General features: G+C 46.7%; 1 protein-coding gene across 2 annotated transcripts in view; it reads right to left on the bottom strand.

The window, feature by feature from the left end:
- Positions 1 to 994: 994 nt before the first annotated feature.
- MED13L (mediator complex subunit 13L) overlaps positions 995 to 16500 on the bottom strand; it is a 131864-nt gene continuing 116358 nt past the window's right edge. For both annotated transcript variants that reach the window (XM_039332602.1, XM_039332601.1), the window contains exons 22-31: positions 15931 to 16150; positions 14988 to 15176; positions 14155 to 14378; positions 13648 to 13790; positions 10999 to 11157; positions 9723 to 9899; positions 7573 to 7724; positions 5461 to 5622; positions 4890 to 5002; positions 995 to 3822 (exon numbers count right to left, since the gene is read on the bottom strand). In XM_039332602.1, coding sequence (XP_039188536.1) covers positions 3690 to 3822; positions 4890 to 5002; positions 5461 to 5622; positions 7573 to 7724; positions 9723 to 9899; positions 10999 to 11157; positions 13648 to 13790; positions 14155 to 14378; positions 14988 to 15176; positions 15931 to 16150 — 1672 coding nt within the window. In that variant the 3' untranslated portion in view covers positions 995 to 3689. The remainder of the gene's footprint in view (positions 3823 to 4889; positions 5003 to 5460; positions 5623 to 7572; positions 7725 to 9722; positions 9900 to 10998; positions 11158 to 13647; positions 13791 to 14154; positions 14379 to 14987; positions 15177 to 15930; positions 16151 to 16500) is intronic.

Raw genomic sequence — 16500 nt, 5'->3', positions numbered from 1 at the left:
CCAAAATGAGGATCTATGGATTTTGGGAGGACACCACCTTCATTCACACAATGCTCATCAGGACGCCGTTTTTGAAATGCCAAGATGGAGAAAAGGATGATTGATCAATGGAACAGCTTGCTTCCAGAAGCCATGGGTGCTCCATCACTGGAGGTTTCCCAAAATAGACTGGGTGGTATAAGATCAACTGCCTTAGCAGAGGGCTCGACTAGAAGACCTCAAAGGTCCTTCTAGGTCTATGATTCCATGTCCTCCATGATCTAAACGGAAGTTGCCAAATCTAGAATTTGTCCTCATGTCCCAAGCAATAAGAACAAAATCAATTGTCTCTCCATCACCGCATCTGCTGATGATGTCACATTGATTGAGACTAACGTCAACTAAGCTGGAAACCCACACAAGTTTCAGTAATTCAATAATTTATTCATCTAAAAAAGTGTGTAAAAGTATATAGCTCTCATCCACAAGGTATATATGAATGACATTTAAAATGGAGATTTTTTTTAATTATTATTGGTTCTTCTTTTTATCAAAGTCTCTCTTTTTTTTATTTAAGTGTATTGTACCAGCGATATACTGTTAAGATTTAAAATGAACTTCACACAGTTCTTTTGTCTGTTTTGTTTTTGTTTTGTTTCAAATTGGCTATATATAAAAGAGGGTCACTGCAAAATGCTTAAGGAAAAGAAAATCAAACTCTCCCAAGAAATGTACAGCCTTTACATTTAAAAAAAGGTCCGGAAATATACATACAAGCATGCTGGACGACCGTGCGCTCACCCCAACCCACCCACCCCTTTTTGCTCAAACTGTACTCGTTCTGATTTTCCGTATGATTTCTAAAATTAGAAATTAAAAAAAATAAAATAATTTTTTTACTCTGTAGGAAATCCAGGGCTTGTACATTTCAGATTAATTCAGTAAAAAACCCACAAGTAAAATAATGCATATTTAAAGGGAAATATACAGATTTTCACACTGAAGGTACATAAGATTTTTTTTCTTTTTAAAATCTATTGCCATTCATTTATTTTTGCACAAAAAAATGTATAAATAGGTTACCAGTTTCTCTTAACTTAAAAAAATTAAATAAAAACAACATCAGATGAAAACTACTCCTTATTAACCCCTTCCCCATATTTATGGATTGAGGGTTGTTTTTTTTTAAATTTTTGCATTAGAATTGGATCTCTGGGGGTGGGGGAGAGAAGTCACCCCTTAATAAAAAAAACAGCCCGTTAAAAAGAAGCCTATAATCCAAACTATAATCCAAAATTCAGGCGAATCTTGGGAACAAATAACCCCAAAGTGTTAAAAGATAACTTTACATAGTTTTCCTCACCAAGAATGTTTTTTTTTTTTTGTATACAAGTTTACAATCTTCATCTTTTAATGCTCTTCAAAAGGCCTTGAGAATTTTCTTTCCGATTAAGAAAAAATAGTAATGTAATATTTTTAAAATCCATTTTACACTGTATACATTAGATACAAATGATTTTCGATATATCTGAATTTTTCCCCCCCTCCTATACATTGCAAAAAACTCCTCCAGGTGGGCAGCCTGGAGCAGAGACTAATAAGAGCGATCCATTTTACAGGGTCTCCTTCCGACCGATCCTTTCCCACCTTGCATGGGATTACTTTTTTAATAATAATAATAATATTAATAATAATAATAATAATAAATCTGATTTTAAACATTACATCATCGTTTCGAGAAAAATATTTAAATTCATAGAAATTTTCATATTTTTTTTTTCCTTTTTTCATTTAACCAGAAGAGAGACGCTTGGAAGAACTTCAAAAATGCTAAAAGATCTGTTAAGGGTGGCCGTGATGACCAAGTCCCGCCCCCTTTCCCCCTTCAAAGCAGCCTTGGCCTGTCACCGCTAGAAATGGGAACGCCCCCTTAGATGCCTCCAATCCAAGGAGTCGTTCAAACCAGGGGTCTCCCACCTGGGCAGCTTTAAGGCTTGTGGACTTCAACTCCCAGAATTCCTCAGCCGGCATGGGAGTTGAAACCCACAAGCCTTAAAGGTTGTCCAAGCTGAAGACTTCTGGGAGTTGAAGCCCACAAGCCTTAAAGGTTGTCGAATTTGGAGACCTCCGAGTCAAACAATTTAATGGCTTTAAGCTTTTCTTTTTTTAAAAAAAAAACAAACAAACAACCATATCCCGGTGCCGACGTTTTAACTAAGTCAAGCTTAGGCTTCCTTCCCCACCCAGCCCGCCACGCCCACTCAGTGTCCTTTTATTTTCCATATTAATGCAATAAAGTCGCTTTTAAAAAAAAAATTCTCCAAAATATCTCTCACGGAGATTGGAAGGGGCGGAGTGGAGGATACGCACATCATCGTATCGAAATCTGGGCACATCTGAGTGTGGATACGCAGATGGGATGCTGGGGGGGGGGGAATCCACATTGATCCAATTGGAGGTTTTTAAGAAGAGTCTGGACAGTCATTTGTCCGGAATGACATAGGGTCCCCTTGCCTGAGCAGGGGGTTGGACTAGTTGACCTCCAAGGTCCCTTTCAACCCTATTATTATTCTGTTCTAAACGCCGCCTTAAACTTCCCTGTCCATTTCCATCCCCTCCCCTCTTTTGGGGGCGGTTTCCACACACTTGAAGCAGCCAGTGATGTCCCTTCCAGCTACGCTGAACTACACCACCCATGATTCCCAGCCCCTGCCCCCAAACAATCCTCGCTACGGATGGCTCCAGCTGATGAGATGCTGATTCCCAGCACCTCTGGATACTGTCAGATTGGAGAAAGCTGTTTTCGTGTGTTCCGTATTTTTCCACTGGTTTGGGCTATTTTGCCCGGGATGTCGGTTATCTGATTGACTTAGGACTGCTCCGTCCCACCCCCACCGGAAACGCCCCGTGTGTCCCCTCCCCATCCCAATTTCTAGGCTAAAAAGGAAGAGGTATACCGGGAAAAAAAAAATAACCCCACTTCTCGGTGAGATGGGAGTCACATCGCGTGCTGTACCTGCTCCTCTATAATTTAATAGCCCCTATAAATAAATTAAAATAAAACAATAAACTGGACAAACGTCAGCATTATCTCCAGACGATTCGTATCTACATGGATGGGGGAGGGGGGGCGCCCAAAAAAAAAGTATCCCCCCCACATTCATTCAATCCAATCCAAGGAGTTCCAGGTACACCACAAAGGAAAAAGAAAAAAGAAAGAAAATCTGATCTATTTTTCCGACTAGCAGACGCCACATGGATTGCGACGGTTTTTCCAAGGAAAACGGCAGAGGCTTTGGGTCACCCCGACTGGTCACAACAATATTTTGCTTTTCTTCGGCAGAGATCCGTGCACAGAAAAAGGAAGAGAAAAAGAGAGAGAGAGAGAGAGAGAGAGGGAAAGGGAGAGAGAGATATGAAATGAAAGACGTTATGGTTTTCACCGTGCTCCATAGTTCTGTAAGGTTCAGCCGGCGAATTAACACTGCCTCAAAGTTGTAATACATCGGCTGCTTGAAACCCTGGTCACAGAGGCTGAGGATGTCCCGTGTTGGTGGACTCCGATCCCGTGGGAGAGGATTCTCCTGCTTGTTGAGAAAAACTGGGAGCGCTGCTCAGGCCTCCTTCAGACTCGTCAGGGACCTGAACTCGTGCAGGCCGTGGCGGATTCTTCGAGTGGAGAGGGGAGCTCCAATTAAAGCTCCCTGTGATTAAAGGATGTTCATGATGGCGTTGTAGAGCTGAGTGAGCACCACAAAGTGAACAGGAAGGCAAGAGCCCCGATCCTGGGTCGCAGGGTTGCAAGTCAGCCATGACAAGGCGTTGTATTGTTCCAGGACAAACCTAGAGTGAGAGAGAAGAGAAAAGGAGGTGAGGGGTGTGTGTGTGAAAAAAAGCTGCTGGAGGGAACTTCTCTGATCCTGAGGTCCAAGCAACTAAGGTGATCAAAGGCCTGGAGGCTAAAACAGATGAAGAACAGCTGAGGGACTTGGGTTTGGCTAGTCTAAAGAAAAGAAGAAATAGGGGAGACATGATAGCAGCATTCCAGTATCTGAGGGGCTGCCACAAAGAAGAGGGGGTCAAGTTGCTCACCAAAGCACCAGAGGGCAGGACGAGAAACAATGGTTGGAAACTGATCAAGGACAGAAGCAACCTGGAACTCAGGAGAAACTTCCTGACAGTGAGGACAATTAACCAGTGGAACAGCTCCTCCTCCTCCTCCTCCTCCTCCTCCTCCTCCTCCACCACCAACACCATAGTTGTTGGTGTTGGTGTTAGTGTTGGTGGTGGTGGAGGAGGAGGAGGAGGAGGAGGACGACGACTGTGGGGTCCTTGGTGCTCTCTGAGCTTGGTGGTTTTTTCTTGCAGATGTTTCATTACCCAACTAGGTAACATCATCAGTGCTAGAAAGGAGCGGGGGTTGTTCTCTGTTTATATAACACAGCAAGCCCACTAGCACTGATGTTACCTAGTTTGGGTAACGTAGTTTGCAAGAAAACAACCCAACTCAAAGAGCTACACCACGCTGCTTCAACTCCTGATGGCTACACAAACACAATTGCTCTGTTACATTAGCAACCACCTCCTAGCCCAACCAATAATCCACTTAGTCTCTTCTCCAAACTTAACCAGCTCTGAATCTTCTTAAGTCTTTGATGCTCTCTGAACCTGGTGGTTTCCTGGCAGACGTTTCATGACCAAACTAGGCAAGGTCATCCGTGCTAGGGGGTGGTGCCGAAGATGTTACCTAAGATGTTTGGTAATGAAACCATCTTCAAGGGAACGACCAAACGCAGACCCAGGATTTTTCAAAGCAATGGACAAAATGTGGGTAGATGTTCCACAGCAGAAGGCTGGCCCAAGACCAACCTTTGCATTAATGACTAACCCAGCACCAGAAGACCCATTACCTTAGGACATCTGATGTGGTTTTGGAGTCCAAGGGATGGGGAACCCTCTGGGAAGTCCGGGCAGGAAGGAGTTCATCCGTCTGTGCTATAGAGATGTGATGATGTAGTGAGGCCTATCAGGAAGCAGAAGACAGGACCGTGGGGTTGAGCGACTCAACATCCTTCTGTGACCGCCCCCAAATCAGGGCAGCTTCCCACGGGGTCCCGCCCCGAGTGGTAATAAAACCAACTGCTGTGGTTCCGGCTAACGAAACATTCCAAAGAACTTCCAGGCATTGATTTTCCTAAACGTCTTTTATTGTTACAAAATGTGGGCACAGGCACAAGGGAGGGATGCTAGGATCTAAGTTCTCTTCCTCTGAGCAGTTAAATTATCAGCATGTTCCCTCCCTAAATTAGCTGTCATATCTCACCCTATCCAACTAGTGTGAAGGTCAAATGTTTTCTTCCTCTTTCTTTCCCGGGCTTTACCCCCACGCCCCTTCTGCTCTTTATTAACCCCATATTTACCAGACAATTCTGCACATTGTCAAAAGCAAGAATATGCAATATCTGCAGCGTTGACACCAACCTTGAGAAAGAGGGGACACTGTTTCTGAGCTTGAGGACAGGACGACCAGAACCACTGAGGAAGATTTCCGGCTTTGGCAGTGGAAACGAAGTAGCCCAGGGCGAGGGGCTGCTGCTTCAGTTCTTCGGGGGCTTCCCGGGAAAGGAGACGCTCCCCTTGGCTCTGAAAAATCAAGGTGAGAAGGGCAAGGCAGGTCAGTGCCTGGAGCGTGCAAGTATCCGTGGGGTTCCTCGTGACCCGATTCTCGCCCAACTTGAGACACGTGTGCCTGGCTGAGGACTTCTGGGAGTTGAAGTCCACAAGTCATAAAAGGGCCAAGTTGGAAGACCCCTGCTGTAGAGGGTAGCAACTTCTCCTCTTGGCTGTTGAGTTTCAGAACCGAGAGTAGGCAATTGCTCCCAACATCTAAGGGGGCCCCAGCCTGTTTGCGCCTGTTCAAGGTGCAAAAAGCTTCTGGTATCCAGCCAATCCAGGGTGGAAGCCTTACAAGTTACACCAGCTGTGCAAGTTACCCTGCTCTCTTTCGTACTGCAGTGGTTTGTTTGTTTTTAATCTGAAGTCCACAGGACAACAAGTCAAGAACCAGGTTTTTGTTTTTGTTTTTTATTTCTCTAGGAGGAAAATGTGAATTTGCACCACGTATCTCATATCGAATATTAAAAAAATGCCTATGTCTAATCATTTCTATATTGAAAACAATAAGAATTATATTTCTTTAAGGTTGAAGAAGGAGAATGTAAATGGGAGAAGGGAAGATCAAAGAAATATATCATTAATTAGTATACTAATTATGGACACATCTAGGCAACATCATCAGTGCTAAGGGGGGGGGAGGAGAAGGAGGAGGAGAGTGGGGTCCTTGGTGCTCTGAGTTTGGGGGTTTTCTTGCAGACGTTTCATCAAACTAGTCAACATCATGAGTTCCTGCTCTGAGCCCTGATGATGTTATCTAGTTGGGCAATGAAAGGTCTGCAAGAAAACTGCCAAGACCAGCGAGCATCCAGGACCCCACTTGGGAAACTCTTGAAGAGATCTCCACTTGGTCTGATTTCCTTTCTTCATGTGATCAGCAGTGACCGACTTGGCAGCCCGGAGAGCATCAAAAGCAGCCTGCCTGCTTCAGCACACCCCAGTGTGCCAGTGAGGGCAATCCTTGCTTGCCAACGGGAGCAATCAATTACAAAATCCAGGAGAGGAAGGGAGGCCCTGCCTTGACCCCGGGGGGGGGGGGAAAGATCACAGCCTGCTACTTTGGTAAGAACAAAAATTACACCTCAATTACCAGTCTCGGGTTAATGGCTAAACTGGTTACTCTGAAGGCATTTGCTCAGGAGAGGCCTCTGCCAGTTACCGACTCGCTGATTACTCATCTCATTACAGCAGAAACTAGAGTCCTGCAGAATAACCATCCAACGTTAACCGCAATGGTCAAGAGTGGCCAGGACTGAAGTGGAAATAACTACTATTTTAAAGGTAGTCCTTGACTTAACGATCATTTGTTTCGGGACCATTTATGTCCCGTTTTCACATGCAGAATCCCGATGACGTGATCAAAATCCGGGCATTGGGCCCCTGGCCTGTATTTGTGACGGTTGCACCGTCCCAAGGTCACGTGATCGCCATTTGTAACCTTCCCAGCTGGCTTACGCTAAGTCAAGATTCGCTTAACGACCCATGTAAGTCACTCAAACAACTGCAGCGATTCACTTAATGGCCAGGGTGCAGGAACAAGGGGAGAAAAAAAACCCACTGCACTCAAGATCAAAGCTAGGAGTGGGTGGGTGGGAGTGTGTTTGGGGATTATGTGTGTGGTCTTTGGGTGTCAAGTAAATTTCGTTGTATGTGTACACTGTGTATACACATACAGTGACAATAAAGTTTATTATTATTATTCGGAGTTTATTTTTTTCCTCCCCAAAAAACAGCAGTTCTTATAAAGCGGATTTTCTCCATCCGCTGTTTTCTCCGTGACTTGGGACTGCAACCTCCACCACTATCCCCAAAGTAAAAAAATCTGTTCCCTCCCCCACAAAATATGGGGGGGGGGAGATCCGATTTTCAGGAGCTGGAACCTAAATCTGCCAGAGTGGCAGGGACGTTTGGGGTACTTACCCGGCTGTGCTGAAAGGACGGTCCTCCTCCAATTCCAGGAGAACCAGGAGAAGGGACAGGAGAAGAGTTTGGAGATGAGTGAAGGTTCCCAGTCATCAGGATGCCAATGTCATTGTCCATGTCATCCGGGAATGGTAGGTCAAACATGTCATCTCAAAGAGGAAAGGAGAGCAAAAGAGGACTTCAGTATTATTAGCTTATATGTGGTTCTCTCTCTCTCTCTCTCTCTCTCTCTCTCTCCCTATCTGTCCATCTCTCCTGTCTTATCTCTCTCTTTCCCTGTCTCATCTGTTTCTCTCTCTCCCTATCTGTCCATCTTTCCTATCTCTCTCATCTCTCTGTTCTCTTTCTTTTTCTCCTTCTGTCTCTCTCTCTCCTATCTGTCCATCTCTCCTGTGTCTCATCTGTGTGTGTGTGTGTGTCTTTCTTTCCTATCTCTCCTGTCTGTCTCATCTCTCTTTCTTTTTTCTTTCTCCCCATTCTGTCCATCACTCCTGTCTCTCTCATCTCCTTCTCTCTGTATTTCTCTCCAGTCTATCTTCTCTATATGCACCTCACCCATCTTCTTTTTCTATTTTTCTATTTCTCTCCTATTTTTCTTCTCCCTCCCTCCCCCCCTCTCTCTCTTTAATAATTAAACACAGAAAAATGAGTTGAGAAAATTAAATCTAACACTCTTTTGGAAAACACAAGCCGTTGGACATTACTCCAATTAATGTGCAAAGCCCTAAGGGCCCAAGTTAATGCAAGTTAAATATTTGTCAGCCCAAAGTTCAGGAGGGGATTTGGGGCCAAGAAGGGATAGCAGCACGAAAGGACTAAGAGGAGGTGGACTTGGTGAGGCCAAGTTCCATCAAAAGATCAAAGGGAAAGGGAGGGAGGGAGGGAGGGAGGGAGGGAAGGAAGGAAGGAAGGAAGGAAGGAAGGAAGGAAGAAAGAAAGAAAGAAAGAAAGAAAGAAAGAAAGAAAGAAAGAAAGAAAGAAAGAAAGAAAGAAAGAAAGAAAGAAAGAAAGAAAGAAAGAAAGAAAGAAAGAAAGCTGGTTGCAAGTTTTCTGGGGAGGTCTGTCATAACTTTGAATGATTGTTAAGCAACTGTCATAGGTCGAGACCCACCTGCATAATCTTGGCAAAAGAAAATCTCTAGGGTTTATCTATATTAGATATATTAGACATATCTAGCTCAGCGATAAAGCTTTCTCAAAGGAAGGCTGGGAAGACCGCAAGTCATAACTTCACCAACTTAAGATTTCACCAACCTTAAATATTGCTACCCTTTATTAGAAATCCTTCCTCTCCCCCCCCCCAAAAAAAATAACAGATCAATTTCAAATGCCAAGGAGCCCTTCAACAAAATGTACATAAATACACATCTACTTCGCAAAAGGATTTGGAATTCCATTTGAAATCCTTGGCAGTGACTTCAGTTGTTGTTTTTTTCCCCCCCTTGCCTTCACATCATCCCTCTTTGGTTCTCCCACCTGCTGTTGGAGTCTAAGCTCTGCAAATACTGAGCTAATCAGGCTCAATTTAAGCGATCTGCGGTTTACGCTAACCACAGGGAAGGAAGCAAGAAGAAAAGAATACGAACTGCTTTGTGGCAGGGAAAGAAAACAAGTTTCAACGCCTCCGTTTAACAGAATAACAGAGCTGGAAGGGATCTCGGAGGTCATCTAATCCAACCCCCCGCTCAAGCAGGAAACCCTGTACCATTTCAGACAAGTGGTTGTCCAATCTCTTCTTAAAAACCTCCAGGGCACCATTTGTATCATTCTGTTTCTCAAGTCTACTGAGATGGGAAGGCAGCTCCCATTCAACCAAAAAGCTAGATCAGAATATAGAATTATAGGCTGGAAAGAACCATGGAGGTCTTATGGAAAGAACCATGGAAGTCTTCTAGTCCAACCCCGTGTTCAAGACCAGGAGACCTTATACCATCTTGGTCAAACGGATGTCCAGCTTATTCTTCGGAGAATAAGTCAGTCCCTTCACCTCTGGGACAGACCCTGAAGCCCTGGAAGACGGCTATCATATGGTTTTAAAGTGGGGTGGTGGGACTCACCTAGGACTTACAGCCGAACCTTTCTGATTGGTGCACCAAAGGGGAATCTTCTCCCCCCCCCTCCTTGCTCCCCAGCAGCAACTGACTTACCATTATTGGGGCTGAATCCATCTTCATTGGGATAATTGGCAGGCGCGACTTGGATGGTTGCGGAAGTTGGGAAAACCAGGATGTGAGTACAGGAGGCATCCTGTGGCGTATTCAGCTGTGAAGACTGCAGGTTAAGGGCAGTGCTGCGGCCGAAGACAGACCCCATGGTGACAGCATCTTTCAAGACAAAAGGAAGAAGTGGAGTCAGGCAGCAGGCTGATTTACGGCACCCTCTAGAGCAGAGGTCCTCAACCTTTGGGGCACCAGGGACCGCTTCCACGGAAAGAGGTTTTTCCGTGGACCGGAGAGTGTGTGGTTTTGTGTGCTGCCTGCATCCCGCGGATGGGGGCTTTGCTTGTTTGTGCGGACCGGTTGCTGGCACGCTGTGTACCGGTGCCCGGAGGTTGGGGACCCTGACATAGAGTCCACTAATTCTTCCCCAACGGCAGCCAGATAATCCTTGCGATCTCCTGGCTTAAAACACATCCCTATGAGAAGACCGCAGGAAAACAGCCCTTCTAAGGGCTTAGCACGGCGGTTCTCAACCTGGGGGTCGGGACCCCATTTGGGGTCGAACGACCATTTCACGGGGGTCGCCAAACAACACAGTCCGCCATTTTTTCCGCCCTTTTCCTTAGCTGTGCTGCTCCCTTTTATTCTATTGGCTTTTGAAAGCCAATAGAATTAGACTCTCTTGAATAGAGTCTAATTCTATTGGCTTTCAAAAGCCAATAGGAATTGTCCAGGCTGTCTCTGCCCTGCTGAGCCCGCCAAAAGTCCCATTCTGCAAATGGTGCTGCACCAGTTGAGTAGTCCTCGACTTACGACCGGTTGGGGGTCGCGGCATTAAAAAGGTTGAGAACCACTGGCTTAGCATAAAGAAGTCGGAGCGTGAAGGTTCATTCTCCGAGCTTCGGACCATTTCGTTACCAGGCTAGGTAACGTTTAAACTCCGCTGAAGAGGTAACAAAACGTTCAGAAACCACCCCACAAGCTCGGAGAACGAAACACACCCTCATGCTAGCCCCGAGCTACAGATATTCGCCCCTATTGCATTTGGAAGTCTCTTGCCACATGCTAAATAGAAATAATAACTCTCCCCCACCCACACACCATTCTATTTTTTTCCCCCAGAGGCTGAGCATTTGGTACAGGCGTTGGACAAGATGGAAAGGCCCCTTTTTCAAGCCAAATGAGGCGGGAGGGGGGGAGAGACAGCAAAGGGAAGATGTCGGTCCCACGAAGCCCCATTGTCGCCGAGCCGTGCATAAATTACCTGGCATCACCACAAATGAACCCTGTGGCTCCATGGCAACCAAGCAGGCGCTAAGGATGGAGGGAGAATCTGCCGAGGAGATGCTACACATCCGACACACCTCCTTCAACTGCTTGCTGATTGTCTGCAGAGAGCACTCTCCGAGCAGGATGCTCCAGTCTGAAAAACAAGAGGAGGAGGAGAGGGAAGAAAGAGAGTGGGGGTCCCCAACCTTTTGGGCACCGGGGGACCGGTTCCGTGGAGAGAGGTTTTTCCGCGGACCGGAGGGGGCGTGGTTTTGTGTACTGCCTGCATCCCACGGATGGGGCTTTGCTTGTTTCGGCGGACCGGTTGTTGGCATGCTGGGGACCGGTTCCGGTCCACAGACTGGGGGTTGGGGACCCCTGAAATAAAGGCTGTCATCTAAAGAAGCGTCCCCCAACCAGAAGTCAAAGTAGAACAAGTTTTTAGCCCGTCCCTTCTCGGGGAAGGACATCCTGGAGGACCATTTCTGACAGGGTTCTATGTGATCATTTACTCCGGTGCAGTTAGTTTTATCATCAGCTCTCGTTTCCATCGTTTTCACCGTCCTCGTATCTTTAAGTCCCAAAGGTGCTTTTTTCAAAAGGCAACTGGACTTCCTTGTTTTTCCTTTGAAGACGTTTCGCTTCTCGTCCCTCATCTGGCTGAACCGAAGAAGCTTCTGGGATGAGAAGCGAAACGTCTTCAAAGAAAAACAAGAAAGTCCAGTGGCCTCCTGAACAAAGCACCTCTGGGACAACCATGACCTGGATGATGGAGAATCTCCGTAGACTTTAAGGTCTTATTTCTCCACCCATTCTCTTTACATCCTTTACTGTCTCTCTTTTGCACCTCCGCTCTACCTTTTCTCTAATTTGACTCTCTCTGGTCAGAGGCTAATAAGATGCTTCCTTTTTACATGTTGCTAAACCTGTTAATCACCAGGAGGAAATGCCAGAATTCATTGACCCTTGAAGTTATCTGGCAGCCCTGCCTCCTAGCTGTTTAGCAGTTGTTTTAGCAACCAGTTATTATGTCCTCCTTTGTGCCTTGAAGCTCTTTTACACACTTGAAACACTCTGAAAATGATCAAAGCAGAGCGGCTCAGATCTAAAGCGCGCTACACGCATCTCTGATTTCTGCCTTTCCTCTCATTTCACCCAGGCCTCCCAAATATATAAAGCGGGAGTGTCCCAACCTTTTGGCTTGCCACGAGTTGGAGGATAATAGAATAATAAAGCTGGAAGGGACCTTGGAGGTCTTCTAGTCCAACCCCCTGCCGGACAAGCCTGTCGTAGACAAGCCACTTATTTTAAACTAGGGGGTCTCCAATCACTGCGGCCGTGGCTCGCTACCAGGCTGTGGCCTATTCGGGATCGGGCCGCCCGAGTGGCTGGCTGGAGCGCCCGTGGGTACAGCTCAACTTGAGCAAGCGGTGGGCCGGTGGGCGCTTGCGCCCCTGCGCCCCAGCCCACCGCTTGCGTGGCCGTTCCTCTCTCCCCCCACCAGCCGGGCCGCCAAGCTGCAAAGGATGGGGACCGCTGTTCTAAACCTTCAGCCTGCGAAGACTCATGTATAAAAGCACTGCAGCCGCTGAACATATAAGAAATAAGCCATCCCAGTTCCCTTGCTTCTGAGGGGATTAGTAAAGGTAGAAGGATGAAACGGCCTAATCTTTGTGACACACACACACACACAAACACACACACACACGGCTTTGCAGGGCTTTCCATTCTAATTACCAGGATGACATTGCCACGTCACTTTTTAGACAGCCTGGCTCCAAACCGAGACAGTTTCTATTATTTTGCTAACGTGCTTTAAAAAGGATAGTCCGGATTGGCAGTTCCAGGTCAATGGGAATCCTAGGAATACAAAACCAGACACTTTTCTGCTAGAGATCCTGCAGCTAAAGGGAAACGCAAAAACAGCTGGGCTGTGATGGGTTAACCTGCTACCTACCTAATGGAGGCAGGGGAGGGTGGGTTATCCCACACCCAGGTTTGAAGGAAACCATAGCTTATGCTTTCTGTTAGGTAGATCAGGGGTTCCCAATGACTGGGCCACGGCTTATTTGGAACCAGGCCCCATGAGCATGCACACACGCGAGCGCAGCTCAGCTTACACAAGTCAAGCTGCACATGTGGGTGTGCACACGCCGGCCCACCGCTCACGTAAGTTGAGCTGCGTGCACATGGGCATGTGTGCTGGACCGCCACTCGTGTCGACCCGTTCCTCTCCCCACCCCAACAAGCCACCAAGTTGCAAAGGTTGGGGAACACTGATATAGGTGAACAGATGGTGGTCCAGGGCTGTTCTGTCCCAGGATGGTTATTCCAAAATAACTTACCAACAATCATATGGCTACTATGAATGAGGACACACACACATACACACACACACACACACACGTACACCTGCCCCCTGCCCCCTGCCAAATGTACTCTGGAGGGCCTTATGATGCACAACAGAATGCAATTGATCTTACATCCTTCTGGGCAAGCACTGCCTAATTTAGGCTTTTATACATTTAAAATTTTATATCTATGTGTAAAAACTTTAATAATGCGAATAAAATAACAATCCATCCTGACAGCACCTCAAGTGCCTATTGTCAACCAACTGGGAGAAGCCGTGTCGCCCAGGTACCTTTCAGCTCCCCGTGGCCAAGCCGTCCGAGGCGCCCAATCACGACTCTCCAGGGAAGTGACGTCATCTGAATGAGCCCGATGCACCATTCCCAGAGCTTCTGCAAGCCAATTTTACGTGCTGACACCTTGCACCTCCGTGATCTGGAGGGAAAAGAGGGCAGTAAGAACTTGTTGTACTTCTTGTTGTTTTCTTTTTACCACCTGTAATCCCTCTATTTGGGGTGGAGTCAAGGCGAAGGAATGGAGCTGAGCATTTACTGGCCGGATGCCCTTCCTGACACCTATGCCGAGTTCCTAGCAGGTATTTTCTCTTTGCATCCTGATAGAAAAAAAACCCTCTTAGGATTGAACTTTCAGTCTTCTGAGTGGGAGATGAGCGTCTGCTGGGTTATAAGCGTGTACTCAGTGTATTTAAACAATGTATTTAAGACCAGGACGTCCAGTAGGATGGTCTGCTCCAAAGTTTGAAAGCTGCGTTGTTTTCTCTTTCTTTCTTGTAGCCTACCTGTTTGGCAAATCGATGTTGACAATGCAGGTTTCCAACAAGTCCCCGTGCAGGTCAGTGCAGGAGGCCAGAAGCCAACGTTGATCGTGAGAGAGACAATACCCCACAAAGAGCACATTATACTTCTGGCTGGCTTCGCCAAAGGTCTCCCCAAGCTCCGTCTGTTTGTCCTTGATAGGTGCCAGGATAAATGGAGGGGAGTACAGCTGAATGGGACTCGGCCGCTATAAAAAGGTGACATTACAGAGAGAGAGAGAGAGAAAAAAGAGAGAAAACAAGTGACAGGTTGTCCCAAGCTGAAAAAAATGAAGGATACAGATAGTCTTGACCCCAATTGGGACCACAGAATTTCCACTGGGAAGCAAGGCGGTCCTTAAGCGAATCCAGCTTTCTCCATTGACTTTTGCTTATCAAGATCGCAGAAAGCGATCCTGTGATCCTGCAGTCGTCATAAATTGGGTGCCAAGTGCCCCAACTGTGACGACGTAACTCTACGTATGCTGCAAGGGTCGTAAGTGTGAGGACAGGCTCTAAGTCCCTTCTTTTCTGCGCAGCTGTAAATTGCAAGTCTACCTGTATAAGCGTAAAAGCCACGATGCTCAAGCTTGGAACGGGAAACCCCAAATATTAAAAACCACATCACTGGCAGGGCCCCCAACTTCCGGGCCCAAACACCTGGGAAACGGGCCTTCAGAGTCTTACGAAAGCCTAACAGGGTTGGGACCGTCCGGATTTGCCGAAGGACGCCGTTCCTCGGAGCGTCACCGCTGCGACGATTTTAGAGGGACGCGCGTGAGCACCGAGAGGCTTTGCTGGCCCCCCTCCTCGCTCACCTCGGAGTTCTTCAGCGTCATCTCAATGCTGGCAGCTGGCCCAAAGCCAGTCAGAGACTTAATGTGAATCTGCGTGGGGAGCGGTCGGCGGCACTGGCAGTAGGCAGAGAATGCCAGGGATTTCAAGTGCTGGATATAAAAGATCTGCTCGTCCTTCACGGTCTGCAGCATATATTGGCAAGGCACAATCTAAAGAAAACAGCAAAGCTGGATTAGTAAAAGTATACCTATATATTTTTTTTTTAACCTGTATGTCCAAAACACAGGGGCCTTGTTACATCCGCAGGATTGTCTGGGATGCCATGTCACAAGTTCCGACTAATGAAGCACTTCAAAGAACTTTCAGGCATGTTTCCTAAAGTCTTTATTTGCAGAGCTACAAATTATGCCGGTCACCATTGGACTAATTGATGCCAGAATCTGAACTTCCGGTCGCTGGCATCAAGCTTTCCTTGCTCAACCCCTCCCTTCTCATGCAGTCACAGGTCACATTATCCAATTAGTGAGAAGGTCAAACATTTACTTCCTCTTTCTTTCCCGGGCTTTTTTCCCCCGCCCAGTCTAAGCTAAGTATTAACCCAATAAATGCCAGACAGTTTTGCATATTGTCAAAGCAAGAATATACAGTATTTGCAGCATTGACACGTCACACATCTCAAACCAGATTGAGGTGTGTTGATGTCCCAGACAATCCTGTGGATATAACAATATATAACCAATTTGAGATGCCATCGTTATAAACGATCTGCTATCTGGGAAAAGAGGCCTATTAGTGATACCTTTTGCGGCCACTACCAGGCTCGCAGAGCACCAAGGACCCCACAATGCAACCTTGAGCTGCAAATATTCTCTTATATTGGTGCTAATGCCGATCTTCGGTAGCAGCGCCAGTTCCTCTTGCACCCAACCAGAAAGACACCTGCCTGTCTCAAGGCAAACCCACCTGAAGAATGAAAGAGCTCCTCATGTTTTCAGGCAGGTTGTCCAACATTTCTGTGTAACAGCGCATCAAGCTCAAAAGCCAGAAGCTGACAGCAGAAGATTCCTCCTCTGCGGTGTAGGTGAAGGGATCCACCATGTAGATGACCACAGCCGGTGGGTAGGCATGGCTGTCCGCAGACTCGGGTTCCGTGGGAATCCCTATCCTCTCCCTCTCTGCAGAGCTACCCAAAAAATAATAATCAAAAAACGGTTTATGTCAGGTGCAGGAAATCAGGAGTCCAGGCGGTTACAAATGAATATATAGGTTTCTTGTAGGCTAATGGTCTCTACAAGAATCTGAGCTACTAACGGTCAAAGGAAATTGGTGGTAGATAAGAGTCAGCAGAATTCAAGGCGGGCTGGGCTGAGGTCTCTTGTGAGCACGAAAGGACTTCAAACCGATAGTGCATTTGACACCCACACCCCTCGGGCGCACGGTGACATGAGAGCAGTATTCCAATATCGGAGGGGCTGCCGAAAAGAAGAGAGGGTAAACTTTTTTTTTCCCCCAAAGCACCTGAAGGCAGGACAA

The sequence above is a fragment of the Crotalus tigris genome, unplaced genomic scaffold (genome assembly GCF_016545835.1).
Source record: "Crotalus tigris isolate CLP2741 ecotype Arizona unplaced genomic scaffold, ASM1654583v1 scf7180000024461.5605484, whole genome shotgun sequence".
Taxonomy (NCBI): Eukaryota; Metazoa; Chordata; class Lepidosauria; order Squamata; family Viperidae; genus Crotalus; species Crotalus tigris.
This window is presented reverse-complemented; position numbering and strand designations above follow the sequence as displayed.